At 41.7% G+C, this 17062-nt stretch overlaps 1 protein-coding gene across 1 annotated transcript in view; it reads left to right on the forward strand.

Annotated features, from left to right (window-relative positions):
- Positions 1-17062, forward strand: part of EGFR (epidermal growth factor receptor) — a gene marked incomplete at its 5' end in the record, with an annotated part of 40419 nt that overhangs the window by 14225 nt on the left and 9132 nt on the right. Inside the window, 6 exons of the mRNA XM_010184459.1 lie at positions 1511-1668; positions 6741-6776; positions 8558-8699; positions 9733-9855; positions 11226-11324; positions 15648-15833. Coding sequence (XP_010182761.1) covers positions 1511-1668; positions 6741-6776; positions 8558-8699; positions 9733-9855; positions 11226-11324; positions 15648-15833 — 744 coding nt within the window. The remainder of the gene's footprint in view (positions 1-1510; positions 1669-6740; positions 6777-8557; positions 8700-9732; positions 9856-11225; positions 11325-15647; positions 15834-17062) is intronic.

Consider the following 17062-nt stretch of genomic DNA (forward strand, 5'->3'; position numbering starts at 1 on the left):
TTGAAAATAGTGGATTAAAACAGTAGCATTTTGCCTTTTTGAAAAGTCATTGTAAAATTGTGATCAAAACCAGATATATACTGGAAAATATTCAGGAAGCAGCATTTACTTAAAACCATGTTCCCTCTTCTAACTAGGGTACAGTAAATACCTATGTTAAAGTAATTACAGGTGTAAGTTATGTTCAAAGAAAGGTGATTAAAACAAAATAATTGGAATTTTCAAGCTTGTTTAAATACACTAATACAAAATACACCATACAAAAGCTCCTTCTGCAAAAGTCATTACAGTGTACTCTTGCTAGTCATCCAGAGTCTTCCTCAATGTTATTCTTTAATTTTGAGAATATTCTTTTGCATTATGAAATGTCCCATCTGACAGTGGTGCACAATTATTTCCTTCTAATCAGATCAAACTCATATCTTAATTGTAAAATTCTAACTGCCTTTATTGGGTTTTTTTGTACTTGAAATCAAATCTCCTGCTTCCATCACAGATCCTCCTCTGTGCTCCTTGACCCAACTCTTTAAACACCTCTTGCCATCCCCTGCAGCCACTGAGTGTTTGACCCTTGCCCATCATCAGTCTGCGATCACTGCTCAGTAATGTGAAGCATTTCCATCCTCCCTTCTAGCTTAGACCACTGTTGCCTGAGGGATGTTATTAACATTATAAGCTCCTTCAGCCGGTGACCACCCCCATGTTCCATGTTTTCCCAGTGTCTAGTAATCAGTCTATTAGAGTATCCCTTAGACATCACAGTAATTAAAATAATCTTCCCATAGCATGTCTTACTGTAGTCCCACTGAAACCCGCACTGTGGATCTGGTCTGGTTTGTCTCCATAGTAGACTTTGACCCAGAATTGCTGGTTTCCCTGCTTTAAAATATTCGGGGCATTCCTAAAAAAAATGTTACAGTCTGAATAGAAACAGTTCTGCCAAAAATGGCCAAAGGCAATGCCTTTAAACACGAACTAAGTGCTTTTCAGAGTAAAAAAAAACCACATGGACTCCCTGGGTTGCCTCCTAATCCCTTGCTTCTCCCTTATGGAGAAAAAAACCCACACTGAGAAAACAGGGAAATAATGATTTGAGGTCAGTACTTCAGGGAGTTGTCAGCAGGTCCAGCTCCATCGTTTCAAATCGTGTGATGGTAGATTGCACCGGACAACAGCCAGGCGCTTTGCTTTTCGACTTACACCTTATCAAGGCATCATTAACTTATTCTCCATTTTAAATGAAAAATGCAAATTTTCCAAATGGGCAGAAGGCAATGGGAAGAAAAGCAGCAACACTGAAACTCAAGAAAATATTAGCTTTAAACTTCAGGTACTGCCTTTTATACCATCCTACAAGAGCGAGTACTCGCAAGGATATCAGCTAGCAAGGTAATAAAACCAGATGATGCTGAAAACTTCCAGCAGTTGAAGCCATTTAGATTTATCTTCTGAATTTCCTCCTGAGCAGGCTGATGTAAGGGCACTATAAACAAGTTGTTTCTCTTTGCAGGGCCCTGACAACTGTGTGAAGTGCGCCCATTTTATAGATGGCCCCCACTGCGTGAAATCCTGCCCCGCGGGAGTTCTGGGCGAAAATGACACCCTTGTCTGGAAATATGCCGATGGGAATGCTGTTTGCCAGCTCTGCCATCCAAACTGTACCCGAGGGTGAGTAAAATGTTGGACGGAATGTAAACAGGGAGGGGAAGAATAGGGGAACAGCTTGTCTGGAGCCTCTTTCCTTTCCAAATGGTCCCATTTCAAACCACCAAGAGGAGCAATAGCAGGGAGCAAGAGAGGTCAGGAGTACAGAGGTAATGTAAGCAGAGTGCAGTGGACTTTGTAAATAGGAAAAAGTTTAGTGGCACTTTGTCCTTACACAGAAGGCAACAAAAAAGTAAAATGTTTTAGGGTGTTTGAAACAGGTTTGTTTGTTGATTTAAATAGGAAACTTCCTGGAATTTTACAGAACTCACCCGCCAGTGATGTACTTTTTTTTTTTTTACCACCTGGCTTGGTGCTGGGTCCTCTGGTTTTGGGAGGAACATCAGTGACATCTGGTGGATGCTGGGCTCCTGGGGCCCATTTTTTCTCTGGATCTCTGATTTTTTTGAGAGGGAAATCTCAATGGGGTACCACGGTGATTTTCTTTTTTTCCTTCTTTGCATATGCTAGCACTTGGTCTGAATTTCACAGCCCACATTTGGTGTCTTCCTTTACAGACCCCTGCCCTGGACCATGCAGGTCTATGCAATCCAAACTCCGTCTGTAATATGAGAGAAGTTATAACACCAGCTCTCCAACTATATTCAGACCAACCATTGTATATTTAGCTAATTCAGCTGCCAGGTTATTGAAGAGCAGAGTGCCCAGGCCCCCACCTTCATGGAGAAAAGATGAAGGGTTAAAACTGCAAGTAAAAGCCCTTCCTAGTGCTTCTGGTGGATTCAGTGCTCTGGTTTTCAGATGGTAGCTGTAACAGCCACGTGGGTTTACCATGATTTACGGTGATGCCCTCTGTGTTTCAGTGGAGTTGTAGGCAACACTTATTGGGGCTTCCCATCACACTCCTGAGAACAGATTATCTCAGTTGAAAAGGGATCTTAATAACTGCTCTTTATTAATGACTTCAGTAGTCCCTCCTGATACAGACTGGCCACAGTGATCCTTCTTCTAACTGGCCACATGGAAATGTGGCTCATTAGTGGAGCAGCGTAATGGGTAACCACATCTGTACAAGGCTTTCCACCATGCGGCCTCAGTAGCAAGATCAAATGCTGGGCTCAAATGAATGCAGACTTGGAGAACATAATCAGCCAGACATGTATATAACGACGAGCCATGCAGTGACTCTTTGTGCACAAGCAAGTCCCCAAAGCAGAGTTCATCAGAAAAATCAATTCCTGCCTTGCTGTAGCAATGGACAGGTGTACCACAGGAGTCTGGCAAGTGATGGGGTAGGGTAAAGAGAGATTTTTTTAAATTATGTATGTACTCAGCATATTTGGCCCTGTGTTATTAAGGCAGAACATAAAAAGTAGTATCAATTTCATCTCTTAAACGAAAGAACTGGACTGAGTTTGCCAAAGTTATGTTGTGGACGTGCTCAATGGCCCTGTTTGAGTTGCTGCCCAAATGTGGCAGAAGAAATAGGCTGTGTCCCTGAAGAGCTAAAGAGAACTAGAAGAAAGTAACGTTATTATGTTTGCTTTGTAGCTGGGACATCAGAGGCCAATGGCATTGACGGGTAGGGAGCCAGTGTCAGAGTTGTAATCTGGGAACGTGCTGTCTCATGCAGTGTTGTCCCAGTGAAGGCAATCAATCAGTAATGCCACTTAGTACTCTTCACGCCTTTCTCTTGTGCTGTGGGAATGGGGTTTGTTCAGCAGTAGGTGGAAAACATTTGTCTTGCAAAGTTTTTGCATCCTTAGAAACCACAGTCTTGGTGATTTCTGCATGACAAGAAACAACAACATTATTTCAGTCCCTGTCCAATTTCACAGCTAAAGCCCACAAAATCTTATAAGCATGATTAAGCGTGCTGACTTCAGTAGTCATGTAGGTAAGGGTTTCCAGGATCTGGCTGTATTTTCCTTATTTGGAGAAGCTGCAACTAAAGAGGACTTCTCTTCCCAATTGAGCTTTGTCACAATTTTTGGATTCTCCTTTAGGTGTACTTACTAGTAATGCATTGCTTCCTTTGTATTGCTGTGAAGAATCTTGTCTAGTCTCATTTTCTTTACTGAGTCATTTGTTCAGCCTTCATTAGGATACACAAAGGAGGTAGCTTTCTCCTGCTCAGCCCAAAAGACCTCTTGTGTCCCATTTTCCCTGTAACCTTTTGGGGATTTTGTACACGAGGTTCTTTTTGCTCTGCCTCTAATACAGGTAAGAACATACGCTCCAATAAAGACAGTGACATCCCAAAAGCTCTGGAATTACCCCACTTATACCTCCAGCAACTAATGACGCACTCTAGCTTGATTAATCTGCTTGGCGTTGAAGGATTTAGTTTTCCCTTGCCACTCTCCCAGAGTACAGGAACTAAATTCCACCACAGCCACTGGGGTGGAAGAGCAGGGAGGAGAGAAGCCACCACTGCATTTAGTAGCACTGGCAGCCACATCCTGCATTAGTTGTCACTACCAACACTACGTGTCTTGCCAGTCTTTGTGTTAAATGCCAGGGCATTGTAATGGTGTGAGAAAGCAGCCAAAGGGTCCAAGGGGGAAAGTTGCAGCAGCACAGAGCAAATGCAAAACCTTTGTCACACTCTGAAGATTAATGAGAAAGAAAGGGCAGAGGAAAGTTCTTGTAAGGATTTAAAAAGCCCAATAGTTTTCCATTCCTTTTATGACTGTGAAGTAATGTAAGGTGTTGTAGTGTGAGTTCTGTCTGAAAGGCCATAAATCATAGCAACCTGACTGTATTATATCAAATTAGGAATGATGGGTTGAGGAGAAAGTTGTTAAAACCTGATGGATTTGAGAAATAAATAGCTGTGTCTGCACTGGGACAAGTAATATTTACACAGACAGATGAAATGCTGAATGTGGGATGCAATAGTTTTCAGGGGCTGTACACAGCACTAGTTCTCCAATAAGTAGAGAAATATTTTGGAGACTACAACTGCTGCTAGATTCTATCTGATATATCCATAAGATCTTAAGGCAGTTCATAACACAAGGTCACATTTCTTATTTTAGTTTCTGTAAGCGGAAAAAAACAATTCAGGATTTCACAAAACCCTACTTATGTTGGGTGTCATAATAAAATTCCACATTAAAAAAGATGGTTATATTTAGTCCTGGGTGGATATTTGTCATGGACTTTGTTTCTTTTTTGACTTGTGAAATGAATCAGAAAATCACATGGGATTTGAAAAGCACAAGCTGATCTGTCATTTTCTTCCCAAACACGTTGTTACTTTTTCCCACTAGACTTGGATTTGTGTAGGAAATAATTTTTAAAAAGAAAGGAACAGGTGAAAATCTACAGTTTTCCTACTTCTGCTTTCTGGTCGGTCATTCCTCAGACTGTAGATACTATCCCCTTGGCCATTTTTTTTTGCTGTTAGGAAGTACATGGAGGACATGCCATCGTAAAGTAGCATTGCAAACCAGAATTTTTAGGAGGAGATTATTTGAGGGACCACAGTCACATTCTGAAATAAAGTGAGGTATTTTAATTTTAATAGAGTGTGATAGGATGAGGTCTTGGGTCCTAGATCTGTTTTCTGTAGAGCACCTAAAGAGAGAAGCTCAGTGCAAAGTGAGATATGTTACCTGTATCCATAAGCAAGCTGGTGGTTCTGCTCTGCACGTGCAGTCTCTATGTGCTTCCTTACACAACTGAGCAAACAAACCAAGCCATAGGCAGACAGAGAACGCTAACGAAAGTGGGTGCCCAGGAATAACGAACCAGCATGCACAGCACTTCCAGGACACTGGGATGCACATTCTTGCATAGGAGCTCATTGAACTCACAAGACCTTCCAGACGCTGTGCTTCCAGCACTGTGTTGGCCCAGAAACAAGGCAAATACATGAGGGAAGATCAGAGTAATGAAAACAAACAAACAAACAAAAACCCAATAAAATGTGTAGTTGCTTCACCTCTTCCTCCCCTAGACCTAGATCAAGTTATGTGATAAGATCTGAAACTCCACCTGCCATTTTGAATTTTTTCTGGTTCCTTCTATCAGCGAGAGGGAATGCAGAGCAGTTTTTCTGGCACAAGCTCACTCCTTACCCCCTACTTGACCTCCTCTGGAGTTGTTCTGTGATGATGCATGTTCTTTAAGTCAGCGCAGGGAGCAGATACCACAAACTGGACTTTTCTCCTTGTTATGCTCTATTTTTCAAACGTGATGTAACCTTCTCTGTAATTTTCTCCTTTCTCGGTAGACACCACAAAGACCACAATTCCCATGAAGAGTATACGTCCTGTAGCCCAGCAGCACTTAGGGAATGCACAATGCCTCTCACGCCCATTAGACCATCAAGTGAATGCAGTCACTGTGTTTTCATCTGTGTTGTTTTTTCTGTTGGGCTTCCAAAATTAATTTGGGGCATTTTAAACTCAAATGGAGGGTGAATGACTTACTAGTAGAGTTTTGGACTCTCTGGATAACCATCATATCTGTTTACATTACCAGCAATGTAAGACCTTAGATAAAAGAAAAATATCATGGACACATAGCAGAAGACTATAGCTGAAGAGAGTGCTGTCAAATCCTGTTTTCTGATGGGAGCGTGTGCCTGCTACTCAAGTTTTCTGTTGTAATAGGAAGCCTGGAAATCAAAATCTTTCACTAATCAGGAAACAAGGATAGTACAGGAAGGTCTCTGGTGACACGTTTTCGTGTGGCTTTCTGCCCTTATGCAGAGGAGAAACTACTTCTGTCCTCCACAGTGAACCCTGAGCTTCTGTGCTAACGCACGTGTCTATGCAGAGCCAGGGAATCCATTTGAATTTTGTGTATCTATGTCCTCCCCCCATTCTACCACATGATAGAAAGTTGTTTAAAAATATTATTTCCATGCAGCATAACTATGTCTCTAGATAAAAGAGCAAGGCCCTTGACTGATATTTAATATTGAGTGCATGACTATTATAAATTCCTATGTTAATACTTGGACTGCTCTGAAACACAAACTTTTCAATCAGTAATACTCGTAGGAATTATAGGAGTATGTATGTCAGAGCTAATATATTTGTAATGTTCATTTGTTTTTACAGGTGCAAAGGGCCAGGACTGGAAGGCTGTCCCAACGGGTGAGTATTTAATCTGCTGCAATTAACAGCAGAACTGGAAAGAATGCATACATGTTTACATTTCCATGCTGGACACTGCAAGGCTGGGACTAAAGTTAAGTCTTCAGCTCTGTACAGGGAAGTGACAGATTAGAGCAGGTTCCAAAGTATAAAAATTATTTAAAGAACTGGGAAATATTCCCAGTGGTAAAAGAATCCAAAATTTGTTCTGTTTAGCTTGTTTGTCAAGGTGAGACCTGGGATCTGTTACTGAAGAACTAATGGAGGAGCTCAAAAAGAAAGAATTAAGGGATAGTGGCAAAGAGAATTAGGATTGATATGGTTACCTGGACTGCAGAGGATTTGTCTCAGAGACCCAGGGAGCCTTTTCCAACCCTGTGATCTGTACATCTCTAGCCACTCTGCACAGATGGAGGTTCACTCTTCCTGCTAGATCTTAGGTTCTACTGTTTGGCTTCATGACTTGCTCAAGGTCATACAACAAGCGAACAGGCTTCTTTGACCAAGAGAGAGAGATTTAGCTTCTGGTCACAACTTCTGGCAAGACAAATTTAGCCTGGAAGTACTGTTAAAAAGTGACTCTATTTAATAGTAATCCCTGGGGCAACTTAGAAAGAGCTATAGTGGATCTCCAAGTACAGACTAAAAAACAACATTGGAAAACAGGTTTTTCTTTTCAAGTTTAATATGAAGTGACCTAGGCTCTAATAAACAGGCAGCAATCTGTACATGCAACATGGATGGTTCACACATTACCTGGCCTCAGACATTTTGTACTTGGGGAGGAGGGCTAATGATTTGAAATACATCATGACCCTTGCAACATGGTCCCCCCTCATAATGGTGAGATGTCAGCTTCATTGTAGTTATCACATCTGCATATGCTTTTATATCTCCTTCTCTCCATGTGCTTCGTTTATCTGATCACATGCATGCTGCCCACAGGTGACATATGGAGGCATCATACGTTTGATACTGATGTGCTCCATGGGTTTATTAGAGGGAGGAGAAATCCCCTCACTTCAGTCATGAGGATAGCTCCAGTTGCGAGTTTGAGCAGGTTACACCCCAATCGTTACTGAGCACTGGAAGAGAAATAGAGAGGAATGGGATTATAGTACGAGGCTTTCAACCTTCTCTTCATCTGCCTCCCTGGACAGCCTTATCAACATAACTTCTACTGTGCTTTGAAAAGAAAGCATGCAAAGTTTTCAATACCTCAATCTGTGTGGAGAGCCTTTTCCCTCCTGCTCTGCCATGTTAAAATCACCAGTATATAAAAGCAGGCCCAAGGCTCATTTCCTGACACACACCACAGGAGCAGTTTTAAAAGAGGAATAAGAGTGCTTTGATTTGTTAAAGGGGGGGTTGCAAATATGGGCCAAAAGTAGAAGCGCAGCAAAGCAAACAGCACAAAAATGATAGGTGCAGAAGGCTATGCAGAAACGCTCAGCAGGAGGAGGAGATAGCTGAACAATGGAGCAGAAATCTTCACTGCCAAGCATAGTAAAAGTTAGGATGGTCTCATATCAGCTCAGTTCTTTTGGTTCTTTTTTTTTTTAAGAATAAAACCAATAAGTACAACCACTGGGTGAGGAACTTAAAAATACAGATGCCCAAGATACCTGAAATGTCAAATAATTTTAAGCGGATGGCCTGAGTATGTGTTTGATCAAACTCTGAGGCTTCATGCAATCTCTGTGGGGTTTGTTTTGTTGGGTTTTTTTTAATGTTATATTTAAGCATTTGTTTTTCTTTCTGCATTTTCTCCTGTCTTGCAGTTCCAAAATCCCATCTATCGCAGCTGGTGTTGTCGGAGGTCTCCTGTGCCTGGTGGTTGTCAGCTTGGGCATTGGCCTTTATTTGCGGAGGCGTCACATCGTCAGAAAGCGGACCCTGCGCCGTCTGCTGCAGGAGAGGGAGGTGAGTGTCACCGACACGGCTACAACAGCAGCTGCTTTATTTGGGGCAATGGGTACTGGCCTCCTCCTGCCAGAGAATTAGAGCACCATACATCTGCCTGCTAACCCAACAAGCCCTTGGGTTGGCCAACACGGCATCTGCTGCACTAGATGGGAAAGAAGTAGTGTGCACCTACCACCTTCTCATTTAGGATATAAATTTCAAAAGCTTTAGGCAATTTAAGTGTCTAAATCCCAATGAAAATTATTGAGATTGTCTACTTGGAAAAAAGTACACCTTCAGGGTGAGGTGCAATATGTTTGCTGATCCATACCACCTTGCCATGTAGACCCTCAGCCTCGAATTGTTTCTCCCTCCAAATAAGCCTCGAGGCTGCTGTGGCAACCTGGGCACTTTTGAAAATTTTATCCCCTTTTATCAGGCATGTGTCTGATTCTAAGGAAAAAAGTGGGAGTGAAAGGAGAGGAGGGAAAGGAACTGAGGAAGTGTTTGTGTCTTGTCTCTGGTTTGTTTTTAGCTCAAAAAGTCCGCAAAGACATCAAAGTGAATGGTTCACCCTGTTGGACATGAATAAAGTTTCTACACTGCTTTTTGTTTTCTGCATGGTTTTGTGTGTGTTACAGCATCACCCTCTGGTTTCCTCACATATAAAATAGCAAAATTCATTATCCTGGATTAAAGCCACTCTTTTATGATTAGCCCCCTTCTGTTTCTAGTCCAATCCTAGGAAATAATTAGGATCTGTGGTAATTACGTTGTCATTTATGCCATGTGTTTTAAGGCTTTGAAGTCCAAGCAAATACAGTAGTATTCCTTAATTCTCCCTCAAAATGGCAGTTGCCACACTATTGAAATCTGAAGCACCTCTATATATTTATTGCTGCAATTCAGACTGGAGCTGTCTTCCTGTAAACTTCATGTGGGATAAAATGTTTGTTATTTTAAAGGAATGATTTGCTTCCACAAAGCATGCCACTTGCTGTCCTTCTAGACTGTATATCTTTCTAACGTCATCATCTTCTCTCTGTGACAGCTTGTTGAACCACTGACACCCAGTGGGGAGGCACCGAACCAGGCTCATCTGAGAATTTTAAAGGAAACGGAATTTAAAAAAGTCAAAGTTTTAGGCTCTGGAGCTTTTGGCACTGTTTATAAGGTAAGATCACCATGTTTCTCTTCATCTTGCTCCCTCATGCAGAAGCTACCCAAAGAAAGAATGAACTAGGAGCTGTGATCATTGTGTAGATTTTTTTTAATCTAGATTTTATAGCATGTATATATTGAATGGTAGAGAGATGACTCAATCATCATTAGTTCAGTTGTGAATCGGGTAATGTGGGAAGTTTTACATGAGATGTTGCCAAAGCCATACTGCTGAAACTGTGGGACAAAGATCTCCACTTCAAAACTTCTGTAGCCAAATATACCCTGTTGTGAAAATTAGGAAAAAAAAAATCATTTTGCTCAGCTCAGTATGGTCTGAGGTTGTTTTTTTTTATAATTGTCAATCACTCTTTTTCAATCATTGGAACTGACTCAGATGTGTGGAAAAGTGTCTGCACACCTTCAGTTGTGTAGGTCCACAGGGTATTTTTTCTCTTGGTGCTTTTTTATCCTCTGCATTTCTTTTTTACCAGGTTCCACTTTCCTGTGCTCCTCCTTTTATTCAGGACATGTGTTTCAGGCTTTGCCAGTAGCACTGAAATATAAACTGTAGATTAATATATGTCTTTATAAAGCTCTATATTCTGAAGCAGGCTTCCGGCTATGGCTAGGAACTTCGGGGGCACAAATCCCACTGACCTCTGAAAATGTGCACCTACATTGCTGGGCACTTCAGTAGAGTGTCCTCACAGTCCCATGCTGTTCTTGTGCTGCTAAATGCCTTCCTGACAGTACAGATCATAGAATCCAATGGTTTGGGTTGAAAGGGACCTTAAAGATCATTCAGTTCAACCCCCCCTGCCATGGGCAGGTTCACCTCCCACTAAACCAGGTTGCTCAAAGTCCCATCCAACCTGACCCTGAACACTTCCAGGGAAGGGGCAAGATGCAGAGCACTGAACCAGTGGGACATAAACCTACCTGCCACTGCATACATTTAGGACTGGATTATTTTACAGGATAGATGTCATCTCATTTTCATGAGAAAATCCCCATTCTTTTCATCTCATGATTTCCAAATTGGACATGGCAGGGTTTTGCACATGCAGTTGTTGTGATGCGCTGATTAATTAGATTTTCATTCACATAAGTTACTCTTTATGTGTCTCTTGGGCTATTTATACAGGGATGGTAATGAACATGTCTTTTCAAAATAGTACAGTGGAGGAGACTGAAAGAGAAGTACCACTCACTGCATTAACACCCATAAGAAACATCTTTTGCATATTTTTGTTGTCTGCCATGTCTTCCCATTGCTCAGAATATTTAAGTCTACTCAGATGATGTAAAATGTATACGTAATTGTGAGAATTAGCCTGTTGGATATAAGACTGAGTATCTCTTTGTACTTCTTTTTGATAGGGACTTTGGATCCCAGAGGGGGAGAAGGTCAAAATTCCTGTCGCTATTAAAGAATTGAGAGAGGCTACATCGCCAAAAGCCAACAAAGAAATACTTGACGTAAGTTTTCATGGGGTGGTTTGTTTTTTTTTTTCAAGTTGTGAGTGGTCTGTGGATTTTCCTTTGTAACAACGAAAGGGATTTCAAGATTTTGAGTGGGGAGAAATATTTTGCACCCTAAACTGCATTCTACATACAGAAGTATTGTGCTTTGCAGCCCAGTCTGTGAAGTGGTTTTGTGTCTCCTATGAACCCCTTGCTTTCATCCCAAATATTGATGTTATACTTGTGGGCTAGCACCTAAGGAGAGGTCAGGACCATACATTTCCAGCTAATTCTGTTTTCTTTATCCTGATGTTTCAGGCCTTAAACTGTGGTATTCATTGTCATTATGGCAGTAGAACTAAACCAAATAACAACGTAACTAATGATTTTTGGATTCTGACATCACAGATTGTCATAAGCTAGTTGCTTAGTTACACAGGATTGGATTAACTATAAATCCAAAAGAAAAAATAAAATCACAGCTGTCTGATTTCTCTGCCATGGGCAGCAAGAAATTATCTCACTTTGTGAAAGAGGCGTAGGAATTTTATTCTCTTGCTTGGATATAGCTCCAGCTGAGCTGGAGCCTGCTGGGTCACTCTGGCAGACCAGTCAGCCCAGAGACTTCCCAAGTGACACAGTGTTTTTTGGAACAGATGAAGTCTTTAAGCTTCTCTTTGCTATACCCACATGAGTGTGCCTCTAGAAAGCATAGGTTGGAAGCTTGTTTTTGGCAGGGGCTCATCCATCGAGTGCTTGTTTGCAGTGACAGGGCACACATCCCTGGTACATCCTAAATGGACCTGTGCAGTGCAGGTCTACAGCTTGGGACAGCTTTTTTGCATGGAAGTGATGGTCCTTCAGCCATGGGAAAAACCTGTGAGTTTTTTTTATTTTACTAGAAACTGAACCACTTGAGCAGGAAATGTATTTTAAAAAAATAATCCAGCTTTGTACAGCAAATGACACTTCAAGTAGATAGGCTCATCTCAAGTGATTCAAGCTGGTGAGGATCTTAACAAAAGGCCAAGTCTCATAGTGAAAGAGTCAGGATGAATGGCTGTGAACAAACCTACTTCTGCTACTGATCCAGCACATAAAGCACGCTGGATTTTTCCAATCACCCTGAATAAACATTGTTATTCCAATACATTTCTTCAACAGATTGTGTGTTATGTACCATATGATTTGATACATGTATTGCAGCAGTGCAAAAGAATAGGTGGTCCATGTCAGAATCCATACACAAAGCAATCTCCATCCTGGTTGTAGTTTAGTTAGACTCCAGGCCAGTCTCAGCCCTTCCCCAGGTTCCTAACCCCTATGGCCCTGGCCCCTGTCCCTCCCTTCGCTGACATTCCCCACATTGAGGAGCTGGCAAAGATGCTGCTCAGCTCCCTGCCCTGAGCCCTGCCCTTCATTTCCCCCTTCACAGCGATAAGATGCATAGCACAGTCTTCACAGAGGATGCTTTGGACTTAACTGCATTAAATTACTGAAGGAAGGATTAATGAATAAGTCTACAGTGCTGCATCCTGCCTTCAGGAGACCAAGGTATTCACAGGACAGAGCAATACATGCAGGGACTGTGTGCTCTTCAGTGATACCAAAGTACTTTCTCTTTCCAAAAAAGTTTGTGTGTCATATCACTACATTCTTTTCTTTTCCACTGAATTAGGAGGCTTAACAAAAGCCCTTGCTTTTGTCAGTTGTGTTCATTTTTTTGGTGATTTGGTTGATGGAATTCATTCTGTATTTCAGAGGAAATTTTTAAAAATACAAAACCAGTGAAAGAAGTCAGCAGGATTACTCTAAAAGCTCCTCTCAAAACAAATTTTTACTACATAACCAACTTTTCAAGGTCACTGGAACCTCAGAGATAATAATGTCCAATTAAAGTTGATTTGTCATACAGAAACACGCTAGGTATAGAACAAGCACAGCAGCTTTAGCTCATATAATCCAGATGAGCTCTCACTGGCTTTATTAGGGTAGGGCTAATTCAGAAGATTGTTGTTGAATACCAAGCATACTTGGAGCAGGTCAGAGCGTACTGCAGAGATTTCCAAGATAAACAGTTGAAACAAAGGCCCACTTTAATGTCTTGGGCTACTTAGAGGGACCCACAACTGCATAATAGATCTCTTCTGCGCCCTGCAAGGAGGTGGTGGCCTGTTTTATTTTGCAGTATCAAATGTAATAGGCAGCATCAACGCTTGGATGCTCTCTGAAAGCTGTGTGGCCTATCCGCCCACCCTGGTCTTTCAGCATCCCAATTCTCAGTCCCCAGGTCAGCCCCATGTGGACTGTGCAGCAGATGGGCAATGGGAACAGCTCTGACTCTGCAGATTTTTCCCCCACTGCTGAAATGAATACAACATGGATCTGAATCCCAACAGGAAACAAGACAAGGAACAGACGCCCTTCATCAGTATGACAGCTCAGTTTGAAAGCCTAGGGAGATTTAGCGTGTTTTGTTCTCTACTTGCATCTGAGCATCATATAATGGATTCGCAAGGTTCTCTAAAAAACTCTGCCACAAATATCTACATAGTTGCATAGCACATTGTATTCTTGCTTTATCTTTCCTCGAGCTAGCCTACAGAATCAGTGTTACCCTTGACAGAGAGGGTTGATTTTCAATGCCCTGCTCACATTCTGCAGTAGGTTGAGGAGCCCTTACCCAGTTTTGCCAGAGATCTTCTTTAACCTGGCTGCCTGCAGAGCACTTTAATCCCAGGGGCTCCAAAACAAGGACATCACATGCAGAATTAGCACCTCAGAAGAAAACTGCATTACGTCATGTTCTGCTTAGACTGGCATGTCAAACAACAATGGCAAGGCCAGAAAATATTGCTTAAGGTTTGAGCTTGCTTATTTCTTGAACGTCATTGCTTTAATAACTTTGTTTAATAATAGCTCTTACCAGTTACACAGCTATGTGACATCTGTGGAAAGCTTGTTAGATTATGAGTAAAGTGCTATGGTATTTCTTTTCTAAAGCTGTTAGAAAGTGCAGATTTGCTCCTTCCCTTGCCTTGCTCCTTCCCTTATTATTATTTTAGGCTTTGGGGGACTGCTAACCCAATGCTGAATTACCAAGGAATGATTAGTTGGTGACTCTCCAAATGCTGAGTTGATGCTGACCTAAAAGCTCACTGCATGGAAAAATTCCCATTTATTTCCTGTTGTGTTGGTTTTCAATCAAAAGGCTGTAAAAATGTCTAAAAGTGACATACTGTAAATCAGACACAAAGTTAGTTAAAACAAAAAAATTCAGCTCTAATTTTTTTCCCCATTTGGAATCCATTCTTTGAGCTGGCACTTGATGGATGTCAGTATAAATAGAAATCTCAAATTTCAATCCATAAGTAGTGTTTGCACACAAAACACATGAAGTCTGGGTTTTCACACCGTGGCCATGTTAAAGGATGTATTTGATGTGTCTAGAGTGTACTGTACCAGCCTCTGAAGGGGCCTCTTGCTTCCTACAGAAGGCAAAGGAAGAAAGAGCTACCTTGGGTACCTTAGCTAGATACTTAAAGCTACATATAGCGAATCCAGGCTTGAAAGAAGAGTTTTTCGCATATTTATGATACTAAAATTTGAAATTTCAGTTGGCCAAAGGATTTATTGCTCTTGGGCTCCCACGTTATAAGTACCTTCCTGGTATAATTTACATTGCTATACGGCAAAGCTAAAACAGCTTTTCCAATAGAGGATGATATTTTCACCAGTGTTGCTTAAACTAACACTATTAACCTGTTTGGTTTGACATGGACTGAAGAAAAACATGGTCAAGAAGAGCCTGGTCTCTTAGAAAACCAAAACTGCCTGTCACATCCTAGTTGACAACTTTTGACTTTCTGTGTTAGTATGAACCTTGACAGAGGGGCAGAACTCTCAAAAAGACTGATTTCTGGTCAGTTTTGTGAAAAGATCTGTGGAGGAAAAAAACAAACCATATGACATATGTTCACAGAATGTGTTACCCTTGCAATTCTATGCTCAAAGTGATGAAATCCTATCAGCTTCCAGTTGATGTTCCATTTACTAATTCCTCCTAGATCTGTAAGTTTTGTCCCCAAGATTTTATGCCCAATGTTTGCTTGTTGTACAAGTAGTGGGAGATGAGCTCTTCTTTGGCATGTCACTGATGCTTCAGTGTTCAAAATCTGGACCTTCCACTGAGTGGAAAAAACATGGTCCACAGAGTGGGAGTGTGCTTGCAGTATTTTAGCAACCTCTTGAATGACCAACTTATTTTAAACTGCCTCCAAATATCTGTGTCATGCCAAAGGGAGTACTCCACATTGCTTTTTCTCCCTTTCTTCTCAGGAAGCTTACGTGATGGCTAGTGTTGACAATCCTCATGTATGCCGCTTACTGGGAATCTGCCTCACTTCTACTGTGCAGCTCATCACGCAGCTGATGCCTTACGGCTGCCTCCTTGACTACATCCGAGAGCATAAGGACAATATCGGCTCCCAGTACCTTCTCAACTGGTGTGTGCAGATTGCAAAGGTAAGCAGCCCAGCACACTTTTGGATCAGCTAAAACAGACTATGACATGGAGATCTGACAGCACATAACGTGTTTATTTACTTAATTGTCTCTGTAAGTTTTACATTTCACTGCATGGCTCCTTGATACCTTATACATGACAGTAAGTGGTTACTTTGTCTTAAACAATTTACCATTTTCAAGCTGCTGTGCAAACTGTCACTACTTTTCAAAATGCTCCTGGACAGCGTAATATTATCACCAAGGCATTTCTGTCCAAACCAAATGCCTTGTAATGATGTGATGCAACGAAGGTGTGGCAGGGAAAGGAGTGGAATTTGGCCATTCCCATACTAAAGTGCTGCTTACATCATTGGATTTCTTTGGGCTGTGCCACAGGGCAAATGCTGATATTGTCCTTTTGTGCCTTGGAGAATGGCCCTGATTTTTCAGGCTGAAATCTCTGGCACCTGAGGATCAAACCTGCTGATTTACAAATACCAGCTCTGTTCTAGCACAGGCTGGCTGTGACCAAAAGGCACCCCAGGGCTGGTCTGTAGTTTATATGCACTGAGTTGGTGCTTGTAATCTAATTGCAAGGGCCATAGTCCCAAATAAAAGACTTACCACACCTGGTTCTGTTAGCCAAAGAGAAGAGCAGCAGGGGAAACTGAAGTACAGCCTCTAGCCCTTGGCAGTAGTATGCTGTGTTTGGGAGGTGCTTAGCTATTTGCAAGCATGGAAGAATGGAGAAAAACCAGCAGAAAAAAACCCAAAAAACCTGCAGTTCGTTGAGATCTGTTGTATGAGATGACAGTATCTGCAGAGCCCAGCTGCTTTAATGCTGCTTATTTCAGGAATGCGGGTCTGCAAGCTAACCACACACTTTACAGCCTTATCGGTCCCTTGAGACCTTGTATACATCCCAGGCTCACCCAGCCATGGTTTGCTTTCAGGAAACATACTTAGGACCTCAGAAGTGTATCCACCAAAAGTATACAGAACACATTTTTCATCTTGGTGTGTGTACTTTTTTACGACATACTCCACGGCAAGTAAATTTTAATTTATGCATCTACCTGGGATGTGAACTGCCTTTTTCTGACTCTTTTTGCTCTCTTGTTTAAAATCAATTACTGCTCTGTTCTGGTTTCAGTCCTTTTGGAGGATAAGCTGGAGGCCACATTTCCCTCCTCTTCCTTGTTAATTTTTAAGATGGCAAAATCAGTCCCCAAATTGATCCTTGGAGC

The sequence above is a fragment of the Mesitornis unicolor genome, unplaced genomic scaffold, assembly GCF_000695765.1.
Source record: "Mesitornis unicolor isolate BGI_N332 unplaced genomic scaffold, ASM69576v1 scaffold1410, whole genome shotgun sequence".
In the NCBI taxonomy this organism is placed as follows: domain Eukaryota; kingdom Metazoa; phylum Chordata; class Aves; order Mesitornithiformes; family Mesitornithidae; genus Mesitornis; species Mesitornis unicolor.